Here is a 15,439-nt window from a genome sequence, read left to right on the forward strand (position 1 = left end):
AATTTCTCATGAGTAAACGCCTCTTCTGGACTGCCTTTGAAAACACAGTTCCAATGTTGGTGCAGTGTTTATTTATTTATTTTCCCCTCAGATTTATATTGACAAATGTTTATGAGTGCCCTTTTGTTTTGGGAAAGTCTAGTTTTGGATCAAGATCTGAATTCCTCTGTCTGGGCCCTGTGCTATACAGCAAATCTGTAAGAGACTGCCACATCTGAAATGTCCTGCCTGTTTGGGAAGCTGAGAGCTGGAAGCAGAGTTCATGACTCAAGTTTTGTTGATGGCTGATTACACCTGAGCATTAACAGTGGCTGCACGTGAGCATGCAATGAATGGGGCTGGAGAAGAAAGCCTGGCCCCACCACTTTGCTTAAAGAAAAAAGAGCTCTGTGAGCAGCCAAACACTTAGGGAGAGGACAGCACTGAAATGAACGCCAGCAATGTCATTTCAATAATCCATTAAAGAGCCTCAAGTCAATTTAGTGTGTGCTTACTGCCAAAGTAAAGATCCAAGGAAAGGAGTCCCTGTTGCATGCCTGGATTTCTAATTCCTTTGCTCTTCTGTAAGGGAAAATTCTCATAAGCTCCATTGCTAATAAGACCAAGGGCTTGATCTGTTTAGTCAGTTGGATTTTGTTTTAATTATAAAGAAAGGTCATAGGAAACAATATTATAATTTCCAGGGGACATTTGAGCCAGGCACAAAATACTCTATTTCATTAAATAAATTCTAAATTGAAGAAAAATACATTACCCAGATATACTTTAGCATTACCTCTGTAAGCAACAGTCTTGAAAATTCTTCATATGCTGAGCTACTGGCGTCACGGAAATCTTCAGTGAAATTATAGTTGAGAATCTTCATAGTAACACCAAAAATCTTAGCCTCTGTAAGACACAACATCAAAACACAGATTGACAAAGCAGAAGAGGAAAAGATCCGGTCAGAACTGATGCACCCAGATCAAAATGTTAGATGCATAGCCCAGCACTGAGAGCCAGCGGGAACACAGTGTCAGTTTTGGATCTATAGCTACCATCACCTTCATGGCTATTTACCTGTTTTAACATTTTGATGGGAGATGCTCTTTTTTCCACAGGTTTCATAGCTGATCTCCACTGAATACATCACTCCTGCTTCCAGTCCAGACACATTCATTTTCATTTCCTCTGTTTTCAGGTTTTGTACAATCTCCTTGCCCTTGAACACTTGGACTTGGAAAGTATGGTTTAGCGTAGACTCAACATGCCAGGACATTTCAAAACTATTGCTGGTGACACTGAAGATTCGGTGGTTTCTAATTGCAGAGGGATCTATTGCAGTCCCAGGAAGAATCATCACAGAAAAAGCAACATTTCTTCTTTAAAGCACTGTGATATCACAAATCCATTATACACAAGCACTTTGACAGTCAGTAGGGGAAGCTCGTCTTTACATTATGTCAGAGCAGATTTGGTCCCCTCATCCATGAACCATCCCACTAGACTGATTAATTGGGTATTTACTCTTTTTATTTCTTTTTACTATATATTTATGTGTTGAATCTCTAGTAACGTTAATAACCATACAGTGAGCTACAGGCTCAGGCAGCAGAAATAAGTTTGGAAGAGTGAATCTGTGTACTCTACTTGTCTTTACACCTGCTTTGCTTGTCACTTTCATCATTAAAATGCACCTCTTCAGGTAAAGGCTGCCTTGATTTACGCCTGGAAAAAACCCACAGATGGCAGCTTTTACAAGCTGAGGGTGAAGCAGGGGTGAGCATTTTACCTATTTATGCCATGCTAGTCCAGCACAATCATTGTCACATCAATGGGAAAAGACAGAACCCTTCAGAGATGATTCCTCTCCTCAAAGGAGGAGGAGGTGTCTAAATCGGGCAGGGTGTATTGCCTTCTGGCAGGGCCTGCCTGTCTCCACCAGCTAGAGGGAGAGCTGAGATGATGAGGACAGACTGGGCACACCTCCTGCAGACAGCTGCGGTTGGGTAAGAAGAACATCAGCCCCCACGCTAAACTAGAGACCACAGCATGCTGCTGCCACAACATCCATTCTTTCATGCTAATGGTTAGCCTCAGGCAAAGGGTTGTTTTCTTCAATTATTTCAATGGGACACGGTTGTTTCCAGGCTTCTGAGCCAGGTCGGTGCCAAAAGCACTAACGGCCATACCACCCTTGCTCTAGAAGGAATTTGGTCTAATTCCTTTAGTTTCAGTTTGGATCAGAAGCTGTGGATAAAGATGAAGGTCAAGAAAATTCAGCCTGCCTCTGCGAACTAGACAAAGAACTACTTAAAGCGATTTCCTCCCACAAGAAGAACAGGATGTTGTTAAAAAAAGATTGTGACCATTCTCATCTGAAAGGACTGAAGTCACTGATACAAAGATAACTCTGTCAGGCTTTGTTTCCGTCACAGTCCCTCAGACAGCTGTAGTGCATAGCAGGGAGCATTCACAGAGGCTAACTTAAATACAAGGTGGCTGTGGCCAGGTTCTTTGACTCATGCCCCACCAGCATCTCAGTGGCCATGGCCAGCAGGAGCTCAGGTGGCAGATCCTCCTGTACCTCAGTGCGGGACAAGCCCAGAATGTGCATTCAGCAGAGCCCAGGGACAAGTGAGTGGTGCCAGCCTCCTACAGCCCTTACTGGTGTGCTTCCTCATGCTGGAGAATTTGGATTACCTGTGGAAGAACTTGTGCTTGAATAGCACACCAGGCACCAGTGGATCAAGCCAGCCCCCCTCTTCCAGCAGCAGCCGTGGGGGTAACAGTGGGGCTTCTCCAGGGCTCACCTCACAGCTCCACAGCCCCTGATCCAAGTCTCCCATTACAGGACCCTCTCTCCTGCTGTTTCTGTAGGAGGAGATTCACTCCAAAACTACCATCAGCTTTTGTGAACACCCTCTTGTAACTCAACTAGCCCCAGGAAAAAGGGATCACAAAGCGCCTGAATTAAAGCAAGACAATATGCATTCAGATCCAAAGTTACTTACAGCACCCAGCATCTGTAGATTGGTTAGTTGTGGACAAGAGACTCAAATTACTTATAGATGGAGAGCTATTGCTAGCAGTAATGGGATCCAGCTCTGAGCTTGGAGTAGACAATGCCATGCCTAAGGGACAAACAGCATTATCGAAGAGTTAAAGCATTCCTAACAAAGCAAATCCAAAGTAATACCATTCACATTTTCACCAGCTGAAGAGTAGCAATAGAAGGAATATAAATAGAAACGAAAATAAACGTATTATCATATCACACAAGCAAAAAGCAATACATTATCTTAATTTTTGAGATTAAAGGATTGTTAAATTGTTTTCTAACTAGAGCATTGGATCTGCAAGCACTGATTTATCTCATTATCTTTAAGCCTATTAGCAGGCTCATTGGTGTCTGTTGGCTGTAAGTACATGCCTATATTCGTTGCTGAACTGGTGCTGAGAATTATTTCATGCATCGCTGAACTCCAGCTGCCTCCAGCAGAGGACTCGCTAACAGTGCAGCAGCTCAGGGTGGGATTGGACAGCCACGGAGTGCAGGCTGCAGTCACGCAGTCAAAACAGGAAGGAGACTTCATGTACAAATAGCGTCACTAATCGTGTTCCCCCGGGAGGCTGGGAACATGTACTGACAGTCAATGACTTGCTCTGAGAAGCAGTCAGGGTCTGAAGCTAGAGGTATTGGCAGGTAAGGACAGCTGCAGGTGAGGTACGAGAATCAGCCTGGAACTTTTAAATGAATACACTGCATTTTGTCATGAACAGCTAGCAAGCTGGCTTATACTGTGTATTCTTCCAGCAGGAGGAGAAAGGGCACTGCATGCTCCAGAAAACTTTACCTTATAGTTGCTCCTGCAGTTGGCAATAAAGCCCAGCAGAGACTTTCTCTGTGCTTCCCAAAGTGGCACCTACATTTCTTACCATCCTTTCCTGTGCTCAGCTGCTGAGGGTTGACATCTGCATGTTCATTCTCAGGGTTGCAGCTGTAGTAACCCTCCAGATTTACACAGGTGTTTTGCTTAGGACAAGCGTTGAATTCAGCATAGGAGCATTCATTGACATCTAAGAAGAAGAACAACACTTACACGGATACTGACAGCAGCATCAAGACTGCAGTGCATGTAGACCTGCTCTGGGTAGGATAAATTCTGTTTAAATAGGCAGTAACTCTGATTAAGCAATTCCAGATTTATGTGGGCACAATGAAATCAGAATGTCGTCCTTCCCTGAAACTAGCCCCCATTCGGTTATAACCTCATCACTTTTTAGTCAGATTAATTGGGTTAAGATGGCAACTAGCAGCAGCTCTGTCTTACAGTTTCAGGGTGCCATCCAAACCTGAGAGAAGTCAGTGGCAGGGGAAGGAGATCTACCCAGGGATCTCACTGAAATCTGGCAGGAGTTTTCAAAAGTAAATACAGAAATAGAAGTGATGACAAATAGTGCTTATGGATACATTTCAGGAGGGAAAATATTCAGATGACTATGCAATAATAAATAGATTAAATTAATTTAAACCAAACACATTTAAATATTTACCTAACTTTTAAAAAGTAGGTTAATAAACAAATACTCCTTGTTTCATGCAAGTATCTGGAAGCATTACAAGTCCATAAAAACGGAGTATATCTGGTTCCCAAGAATACTAAAAACACTTAAGAGCCTATTTAATATGACTAGTGATTGTGCTACAAACTTGAATACCTTTGCTTTTTCATATGAAGTAGAGCTATGCTACTAGGAGAAAATACAGTTATTTGAGGAAGCAGAAGTATTCCACTCCAAACTATTTATTCCAAAATTAACTACAACCCTCTCTTCATCCTATAATATCTGGGTTACAGCCATATTTGCAAAGGTTAGAAGATCCACTATACTCTGTTTTTGAAAGCCAATTGATAGTCATGTAGACAAAATCCCAGGTGAAGAGGGATGAAGCCCCCTGGAAAGGCTTCCCTCAGTGATATGATTGTAATAATTAACCTTGTACATCCGTGTCAATAACTTCATAGACACGCTTCACAATGTCTTTCAAGGAAGAAGAAACCTCTGCTAGTGGAGCTGGTTGATGCAGTCCGATGAGAACCTGAGATGCCACTGTCCCAGAGTATATTTCTGCTTGGTTACTCTGGATATGGTGCACAGAGGCATTCAAGGGCTGTAATGCACCAGTAATCTGGAAAACAGGTGAGCAAACACTTTGGTATCTCATTTCTTTATCAGTACAGCTGTACACAAATGAGACATAATCTATGCAATGAATATCACCAGAAACCAAGTGCAGAAAGCGCCAATTCAGAAAATTCAGGAAAGCAACAACATTTAGTTATATATTTATGCAAGGTGAGCTCTTCTTATTATGACATTTCGCAAAAGAGTTACATGTAACTACATGTAAGAGTATAGTAAATCCAAGTTAAGGAAGATGTGGAGCTGCATGTCAGATCTTACATGCTTAGACAGGATATAATACAAGAAAATATGGAAAAATCTCTTTGACATGTAATGCTTAAACACCAAAATTGCCATAGACAGAATATACTTCAGACAGGCTTTTAAAGTGCACCCAAACTGTCCAACACTCCCCATGTCAAGCAACTAAAAGGACTGCTGGCAAAGGGAATGGAAAGAAAAGGGAGAAAGAAAAGGGAAGAAGGCTGATACTGAGAACTTGGAGAGACCCAAGGACTGCTCATTGCAACTGGGAGTCAGAAACCAGAGAAGGGTGGTGGTGATGGACTGAGCATTAGAAGTCAATATAGCAAACAAGGACTGGAAAACATTCCTTTGGGTGGTGGTTCATTGCTAATCTTCATTTTTTATTTTCTATTTTTTGAGTGTTCAACTCTGCCATAGCTTGCTTTAGACCAGCTGTAACAGTTCTAGTATCAAACCAGTGTAAGAGTCTTAGATCACTGCCCACTACTCCTTTCCACACAGGTACCGGGCCAAGGTTTCTCACTTTTTCAGGGTATCAGAAGTGGGAATTCAGGTAGGAGGAAGGATTAAATTCATGCAATATCCCCACACTACTGCTACCATCCATATTCTCCTGGCTGTCAGTGCTAAACTGGTATAGGAGAAGTTTCCTTTGCTACTTGCCCATACCTACATAGAAACTGTGGAGGAACAGAAATAAAAACAGTGATATAGAGAACTTTCTTCTTGGGTACCTTTCAAAGGCCATGTCCAAGCCTAGTCTTCTCCATGAGGTGGTGACATGTACTAGGGAAAAGGCCTGGAGGGTCTTTGTGCAAGTTCATTGATGCCTTTCCTAATTACCACTCAATGGACAGAGAGATCCCCCTTGTCCAAACATAGCTGTAGTTTGTAGCTTGGCTCCCTCCTGTAGACCCCTCTTTAAAGAAGTGGGCCAGAAGGGCAAACACCTCACACCCTTGTTATGGTTTGGTTTTCTTTGGTTGCCTCAGTTTCTTCCTCCCTGTGGTGGCTGGGGCACTGAGAGGCGGGCCGGGCTGCTGCCCTGTGGGCCTGCTCATGTTGTTACCATGGCCACTGCTCATCCACGCAGGAGGCAGAGCCTCCGACTGATGGAAAAAGCAATTCCCTGCTGTCTCCTGGGGCGCTGCTGCTGTGGGAGAGGTGACAATGAAATGCCCTTGCTCCAGACAGGGTCCCTCACCACCAGCCTAGGTTCTCACTGGGTTCTTGCACTGCACAATCCACCTTCCATGTAGCTCCCAGTGTCATGGATCAGAGCTCTCTCTTGAAAGGTTCAACTCAAAACCAAGCCATGCAGACCATGAAATCCAGACACAGTCTGTCATAAACTCAAAACTGAGCTGAGCTGAAGCTGGAATAAAGCAGGAAAACTATTTCAGACTGTGAAAACTTTCTCATCCTCCTGGCAGAGACCTGAAAAATTTACTATAGAAGCTGCTAGATCAATTTTACTTGAGCCCTGTGAGGATGAGACTGACATTCACCAACCAGCAATACATGAGGGCCAAAAAACAGGGTGAGCAGCTGGCAAGGTGGTATCCAGCTCAGAGGACCATGGGTTCCCTCCTGGGCTGAAGCAAGTGGAAGTCAGCAAGTAATGGAGACATAGACATGATGGGCAACACATGAGAGTGCCTGAGTTTGTACGTACCATGGAGTGCAAAAGGCGTGAATGGTTCAGAAGGTGGGAATCCACTCTGATTAATTCATTAAAATCCATCTTCACCAGCACTGTCACGTTGTACCAGAATATCCTTTCTGAAGCATACAAAATAAAACAGCCAAGTCATCTGAGGTAGGATGCTATACAAAGCTACGGAGCTGTAGGCAGGCTCCAAGAAACCAAGGCAAACTTTAACTTTGAGGTTATGAAGGGCCCGTGTGCAGCCATCAGCTACTGCTCCAGTCACCATATGCTGCAGACAGCAGCATCAGCTGAGGAGGAGAAGCTATGTGAGGTCCAACAGACCTGCAACACCCCCTGCTCAGCCTCACAGGCACAATCTCTGAGAACGAATATCCTGGAGCTAACCCAAGGCAGATTCCCATATTTGTTTTATGAAGAGCTATGGTAACAGTTGTTGTTCTGCCCACTCCCACCCTCAGAAGGAAAAAATAAGCACATTTCTATTAGAAGCAGTCTTGAATTTATCAGTAACATACCCTCTGGCTTTGGATCCACACAGCCCTCTCCTTTGGATGAGTTGCAGCACTTTTTAAACCCTGGACATTCAGCATCGAACGTGCAAGGATAATCAGATGTTTCCATATTCTCCATTGGACAGATACCAGGTCTTGAGGCAAATACACTGGACCTGTTAAGTGCTAAGTAACAAAAACATTTCTGAGAACAAAAACACAGAAAATTGTTTCCATAAAACCGTGCCATTTAATTTATAGCAAACACTTCCTCCTCATTTTAGAAGTGTGTCTGTTCTGAGGTTTTCATGGGGACAAAACTGGAGCCTAAATGCCTTTATTTCATTTCAGAAGTTTAAAAGTTCTCAGAATTTTCTCACATTCGTGACATTTCTGCTACAGAAATATTGAACTGATAATTTTCCACTAATGACAATGTATAGACAGATAGATAGGCAGCATGGTAGATTAGATAAATAAATGGATTCTAAATGTGGAGAAATCGGAGCACTGCAAGACAGAAAATGTACGTGGTGCCAGCTATGACTAATCCAAATGCTGTATAATGATCAAAGCAAACAGGTAGTGTCTACGCTAGAAATCAGAAGTTTTTATTTAATCTTTTCCATTCATTTTGTGGTTACAATTTTTTGATCCTACAAATTCTTGGTCCATTAACCAGGCAATTAAAGGCAGCCTAGAGAAAAATAAAAGTTACTCCTGTCATAGAAGGTTGCAGTGTGGGAAAACCACATTTCAACATAATAAAGTCCACAGCAAATGAAAGGTCTATAGCAAACTATAGATCTATCATGAGCTGCCATTTCTGAGGGTTTCCAATTTCTGTTATCCCAAGGCTCTGAATAAAAGTAAATCTGAGGTTTCTGAGAAGCAGAAGGGAATAATGAATCTATGACTTTTGGCCTCAGCAAAGTAGGCTTCTTAAAAAGGCAAATGATACTGATTCATCAAGTTTTAAACTAAATCTGTGTCACTTGCTGCCACATGCACATGCCAAGTCCCCCTCTCCTCCAATTCATGCTAGACTGGAACTGATTGCAAAGAGCCTTGGCAGATACCATAACTGATCTCATGCTTAGCACTAAAAATCCTCAGTTCAATCTGCAGTCCATGGCATGCAGAACTCAACACATACAATTTTCAGGCACTTTTGCATCTGGGCATGCAGTCATGTTTGCATTAAGAAATAGTATATTACCAACAGTGGTTTTAGTATTATGGTCTTTGCCTTCTAGTGGTCCCACAGTACTTTTCAAGGGTCTTGGAAAGGTAATTAAGAAAATTAATTATCATTTAATAATAGGGGTCCACACCTCTGCTGAAAAGCGTGACAAACCCCATAAGCTGGGGAACAGTGAAGGCACAGAGTTGAGACTCTCAGCAGCATGTAGGCTATTTGCACATGTAACTTTGAAGTTTTGCATGCAGAATATATAGGACAGCACCTCTGCACACTGTTATATTGCATTTGATATACTCTATTTGTATACCCTTTGTATAGCCAGTGAGCATACACTTTAATGGGACTGTGAGCATCTTTCAAGTAGAGTTGGTGTTAGACCTACAAGAGCTCTGGGCAGCAAATAAGGAAACTCTACTCTGTACAATCTGACCCAAACTATTTCTGGGTCCAGCAAGCCCCGTAGTCCTGTTCTGCTTCCCAGCATGGATCAGGACCCTCTGCTTCTGACTCTGGGACTGGCGCTGCAGGTCATTCCCTCAAATGGGTCCTACTGCTGGAAAGCCTCTTCCTGATGAGCCAAGTTTACTCTGATAAACTTGACTCAAGCATTAAAAATCTCTCAATCTCTAAGATTCAGGTGCAGTTCCAGCAGGTTTGAAGTTCAACGCAGCTTTTTCCACCCAGGTCCTTTTCTGCCACGCTGAACTGTGGTGTAAATGGTTTAATGGGTCACGTGCAATCTCAGAAAACACTATTGTGTCCTGGCTGAGTGCCACCCTAGCCATTTATCTAAAATCTAAAGGTCATCATTTTCGCATCAGCGGAAACTGGGATGGATTCACATCACATTTCTGCCTAATCACGCCAGATGCACTTTGCAAATTTGATTTACTCTTTCCACTTTGATCATCTTTGAGGATGGTCACCCAGAGCTACAACACTAACCAAGCAACACGGCCAGCACCAGGGAGCGAGCTGGGCAGCTCGTCCATCAGTCAGACAAAGTGTGGACTTTCCTCTGTTATCTGCATCATTGTGCAGAAGGAGAAATGCAGCACTCAGTGCTTAGCAACTGAAAGCAGTTACCAACCTGTCCCCAGGAGAGCCACTGGGCTGGGAGATAGGTGCTGAGGGACAGCACTGGCTCAGCTGCAGCTTCTCTCTTCTCCCTCCTTCCACCCAGAGCTACCAGGCTTCACCCAGAGGGTGTGGCGGAGCAGGGGGCCAAAACTCTGAGCTCATCTCAGGCATCAGAAGGTGAAGACAAATCTATGACAATACAGAAGGAGCTCCTGGAAAAGCCTGTTGCAAAGGCAGACTGACAGTTTTCATCACACAACCCTGTTTTCAGGGTCTTTGAGCATTGCTAGCCTTTACCTGCTCAGATGGATATTGCCCACCCTGTCCAGGCCTTAAATGGGATGGAGGGCAAGGTCTGGATGTGCAGGCTCGGCATCTAACAAACACCCAGTGCCCTTTCCCATGAAAAGCCTTATTATTCGCTGCAACATATCCAGGAGCCGGGGGCTGAGATTCGGCAAGGACACAGCTGTGGGACGACGGGGGAGCACGGCCTTCCAAGCACAAAAGCAGCCTGTGCATGCTCAGGAGAAACTTGTTGAAATTTAGCCAGAAGGGGCTGCTCCCACCAACATCACCATGACGTGGCCATGCTCTGCCACGGTGCCACTCGTACCAGCAAATGATGAGAGCTGGCAGGGGCCCAGGGTGAGCCCACAGCCATCCTGCGGCTTAGTGCAATTGGAAAAGGCACCAGGTGGTGTGCTGAGTGGGGCAGATAGCTTGCGAGGAAAGGCTACTAAAGAGACTGGAATTTTGCTGTGGAAAGGAGAAGGCTGAGGGGGATGCAATCAGGGTTTACAAAATCTCTGGTGACAGCCCAAGCAGTGGGGACAGCCGTGCCACAAGTCCCCGCTGCCCTGGTTAGATCCAGCATGCATCATCTGCACACAGGGGCTGAAAGGTCCCAGCCCTGCTGGGGAGCTACCTGGACACCTGAAATTAAATTTATTATTATTATTATTATTATTTTACTTTACTGTTGTTTTTCTGAAAATCTGAGGAAGTTATTCACATAAAGCATTCTCCAAATGAACTTTGCAAATCAAGTTCTCTCATTAAGAAACTCCAGATTAAAGGTGTCTGGACCTTCTTATTTCAGCCTTTTTGTACACGTGCCAAAAAAAAACAACCTCCATCACATGCTGATGCACTCTTTGTCTTCCTGGCCAGGGATCAGTCAGGGTAAGATGGCAGATAAGGAAGGAGACTCTTGCCTGAAGCTCTCTGGTTTCACCTTAGGTAGCATTGTAGAAGGTGGGTGCCAAACCAGCCACCAGAAGTAACCACACATCTGACCCAGGCAGACAAAACCTGCTTGGAGAATTGGACCCTGCCTCTGCCTATAAAAAAAAAGACATGCAAAATACTGGGGAAGTCTCCTGCAAGAAGCTCATAACCACCTTTCCGATACATGAGTTTCACAGTTCCAGGAACCAGATCCACAGCTCTGGGATATGCTCAGCAATCGGAGGCTGCTCAACCATCACCATCAAGGGCACAGGGCTCCACGCTCCAAGCACAATGGTGATGAAGGCAGCACTAGGCACTCCATGGATAAAAATAAATAATCAAAGAGTAGAAATCACACCCTCGGTGTCTCAGAGTGGGCACATGGAATGATGTGATCCAAGTCTCGCTGCAGTTGTGAAAGGCAGAAAACCTCCCTCTCCTCCCACAGGCTTCGTGAAGATAAATTGCTGTCTGGGCATCACCCCGGGATTCACCTCATGAGGTGATAAATAATTCTCTGTTCAGAGAGAGGCTTAGCAGAGCACTGAAACACGCTGTGAAAGCAGAGCCCAGGACAGCGCTGCTGGGATGCCCTGTAGGGGGGCTGTTGCCCCTGAGCACCACATGGAAATGTGGTCCTCAGGGCAAGGCAGCGGGGTCGGGTAATTAACAGGGTTTATTTGCATGCATAGGCAAAAGGAGAGGAAACAATGATTGTTTTTATTTAATTCTAACTTTAGAATTAATTCTAGCACTTTTTAGCTTTTAGAAATATATATATATTTTTTTTAAAGTTAAAGTAGTTTGTGTGTGTGCACACATATATAGCACCATCCTAACGGACTGATAGGCAGCTAGTGAGAACTACCAGAGTATCTTGACTCGTGATATAGATATTTTTGCCCCAACAGTAAATAATAAGAAAAGCAGAGCCTGTCGTATCTCAGGCAGGGATAAATGTTTCCTTCCAGGAAGAAAGCGAGGGGAATGGCGAGGACCAGGTTTCTCTGAAAGGTCATGCAGACCCTCCAGCTTCTGGTAGGATGGAGAGTATGCCAGCATGGATAACATCAAGAAGAAAATAACAGTAGTTTAACAGCATGCTGTGCTGTAATTTCAGCAGTTCCAGTTTCTCTTTTCATCATTTATTTAAGACTGTGTCTAGACAGTGCATTACCATTCACAGAATATATGACTAATGCCCTGAAAAGCAAAGATACTGGAATAATCTAAACAGAGAAATTACCTAGAAGCGAGACAAACCCTTTTATGGTTTAAAATATTCCCAAATCTACTTTGACAGGAAAAGAGTCAAGGTGACCACAGTATTTCATGGACAATCCTGCCTAGAGTGTATATCAACAATGTGGCAAGGGTGGATCAGAAGTTCTGCAGCTAAGCTTTACAGGAGATTTACAGATTTGTTAATGTTAGAAAAAATCTCACTGACACTTCTCAAGCCTAACATTCCTTCAGAGGTGCTTTTAAAAGGCATACAATTGTACCGGAAAAAAATATTTAAAGTGTTACCAGGACGCCTTCTTCTCCACCCAAGAAGGTGATCTTGAATTCTGGCGGCTCTGAAGCACTTTGAAAATCATGATCCCTCAAGGAGTTCCTTGTGCAAATAGAGGTAAACAGAACTAGCTGGCCACCCTTCAACATCTGTCTGACACAGTTATTTTCTTCTACTAGGAGATCAACAAGCAGTTTTCTCCAACTGCTTCTGCGCCTTGTCATTGGATTAATTTATTTACACTACGCATGTGCACACATGCATGCAGATGCATGTATTTGAAATGACCTTACTGAAGTTGCTATTCAACACTAATTAGATCTTCTGGAGAGTTTTCCCAGCCTGTAACTGCTGCTTGAAAAACATGCATTATCAGCAGTGGGTCCTATGCCCGTCAAGCAAGCTTGCCTGGAAATACCATAACATGCAGGTCAAATTGTGCCCTGGCTGACACTCCACCACAGCCACGGAGACAAAACAATTGCAGGATACAGTAAGTGAGGGATGATGTGTGCCTAATTATGCTTTTCTTCTTCTTCTCTTGCACATTGTTTTAAGAACAAATACAGCATAACAACCACTTCTGTGTTCTGACCTTTCTGTTAAAAGCATTTTCCTGATAGATACAGTATTCTACTAGCATATGTTGCAAAAAAATACCTTGCAAAAATGTTTGGAGGTTCATTTTTCCAATGTTCTGAAGCAATTTAAATGTAGGATGAACACATTCTTCTCGGTGCATTCCATGACAAGACATACAGCTCATACCCTCTCACATCACATTATATGACCCAATGCAGGAGCAGGTTTGGGGACATTCCCATAGAACTGAGTCAATCAAGTCCTGTGACCCAAAAGGAGGATCAGGACTGCAATAGGACCTTTCCTTTTTGATCTTTTGTTACAGTGTCGACACTATATAAATTACCACAACCATAACGTGAAAAGGGGAAATGGAGAAATGCAACGTCATGCAGAAAATAGGAGAAAAAATTATGTCTTGCAGAAGTGTGCTGGATGCTGGAACAATCCAGTGCTGTCCTATCTAATCCAAGACCTACTCCAAAATCAATCTAAGACTAGATCTTGGATTAGATAATCTAGTTCAGAATAAAAGCAAACAACTTTTAATTAATTTAATTAATTTTTAATTAATTTAAAAAAAAAATAAAAAAAATTTGCATGGGTATAACTTGAATCTTCTCAAATATATATTATGTAGTGCAAAATGCTACCTGAATATTTTTTTCCAAGTACAACTCCAGCTTGACTACAGATGTTCTTAAGGGACTTAATATAAAGAAAACTAAATTCCTCTTTTATCAAAAAGGTTTCACGACACCTTCCACTCCATTGTGATGCTATTGAAATCATATCAGTTTATACCAAACTTACTTGAGTAAACCAATACCCATTGGGACTTTGTCACAGGAACCCTTTGGAAACTTTTTGGAAACCCATTTTCCCCCAGGAATCTCTTCCACCTGTGACTCAAGTCTTGCTAAAAATTAGGAATTTCTTGTTTATAACTGCTAGTTCTGAAGTGGGAAGGCAGAATAGTTTCCATCTTGAGTCAAAGATGATTCCCAGGTAGAGTCCTGTTATAACTCAGAAGGTAGATCAGATCCACTACAAGGTTCACTACTTTCAACAACATAGCCCTAGATAACCAAGGAAGCACCTGAGAAAATGGGCCCTAACGTAGCTTTGATAGAAAGATGGTTGGTACCATCTTCCCCAAGGCCACAGGTTGTTTGAAATTAACACCAAAATTGAGCTAGAAGCCTGGGAACTGACCTTGCTCCAAATGAAAGGAAATATTATTGTTAGTGCATACTAAATTACTTTTGAGAAGAAAGCTCCTAGAGTAGATGCAAGCACACTGGCAGCAGACACAGCACACATCAAGGCTACATGAGTTATCCCACTTGGCCACAGATTTTGACCTGGACCAGGACAAGTACTAAGCCCTCCTTGGGATGACAAACAAGCTCTTTCTTCTTGGTCACCATGAACTGTCAGGAGTTTGTGAATAAGGCTGGCAAACAGGAAGAACCAGGAGCATTAGTGTTTCGTGTTTACTCCTTCCCATGTTGGGCTGAGTTTGCTGTGGATTTTTACAGACTCACTCATTTCAGTGAACAGGAACATATTGCCCAGGGCTGAACTAAGCCTTTACATGTCTCAGTTTACATGAATCCTACTCTAGCAGAAGCTTTTATATTAACTATTAATCTGACTGAAACTTACCTAAAGAGCAGTAGAGACCAACTTGTTCATATCCTTCACAGCAATCTGTAAGGTTGGTGGTCTCAGGGACTTCAACTGTATGATACTGTGTTTTATAATATGTCCGGGGACATACCATCCACGGGATCCATCCACCACAGGAAGTGTTCTTCTCATAGGACTTTTGGTAGGCAACCATCTTAAACGCATTTTTGGTCAGGCTATAGTTGCACAGATGATAGCCTAGCAAAGAGAGGCCTTTTTCTAGAAGAAAAATAAAAATTAATATTAGTAAAATAAACAGGAAAGAGAGGGATCAGTAATAACTTGTCACCCTGCAGCATAAGTTCCCTGCAGTGTCTAGTTAAATATGCTGTTATGAGAAAGCAGTGACAGCATCAACACAGACGAATGACTTCCAGGGAGGCTGATGTTAGGAAGAATGTCACTTAAGAAAATGGACAGAAGAAAAGATTAGTAGTGACTGCTTGTCATGGGAATCATTTCAGTCATAAAACAATCCATATTGGCAGAAAATTCAAAGAGCTCTCAGTGCCTTCAGGTACAAAGCAGAAAAA

At 43.0% G+C, this 15,439-nt stretch overlaps 1 protein-coding gene across 1 annotated transcript in view; it reads right to left on the minus strand.

The window, feature by feature from the left end:
• The window catches only part of UMODL1 (uromodulin like 1), a 44,254-nt gene extending 29,134 nt beyond the window's left edge, over nucleotides 1-15,120 (minus strand). The window contains exons 1-8 of the mRNA XM_084536023.1: nucleotides 14,883-15,120; nucleotides 7,624-7,785; nucleotides 7,112-7,218; nucleotides 4,981-5,173; nucleotides 3,919-4,059; nucleotides 2,994-3,113; nucleotides 1,060-1,314; nucleotides 776-888 (exon numbers count right to left, since the gene is read on the minus strand). Of these exons, the coding sequence (XP_084392149.1) occupies nucleotides 776-888; nucleotides 1,060-1,314; nucleotides 2,994-3,113; nucleotides 3,919-4,059; nucleotides 4,981-5,173; nucleotides 7,112-7,218; nucleotides 7,624-7,785; nucleotides 14,883-15,060 (1,269 nt within the window). The 5' untranslated portion in view covers nucleotides 15,061-15,120. The remainder of the gene's footprint in view (nucleotides 1-775; nucleotides 889-1,059; nucleotides 1,315-2,993; nucleotides 3,114-3,918; nucleotides 4,060-4,980; nucleotides 5,174-7,111; nucleotides 7,219-7,623; nucleotides 7,786-14,882) is intronic.
• Between the last annotated feature and the right edge of the window lie 319 nt (nucleotides 15,121-15,439).

This window comes from Aythya ferina (genome assembly GCF_964211825.1).
Source record: "Aythya ferina genome assembly, chromosome: 1".
In the NCBI taxonomy this organism is placed as follows: domain Eukaryota; kingdom Metazoa; phylum Chordata; class Aves; order Anseriformes; family Anatidae; genus Aythya; species Aythya ferina.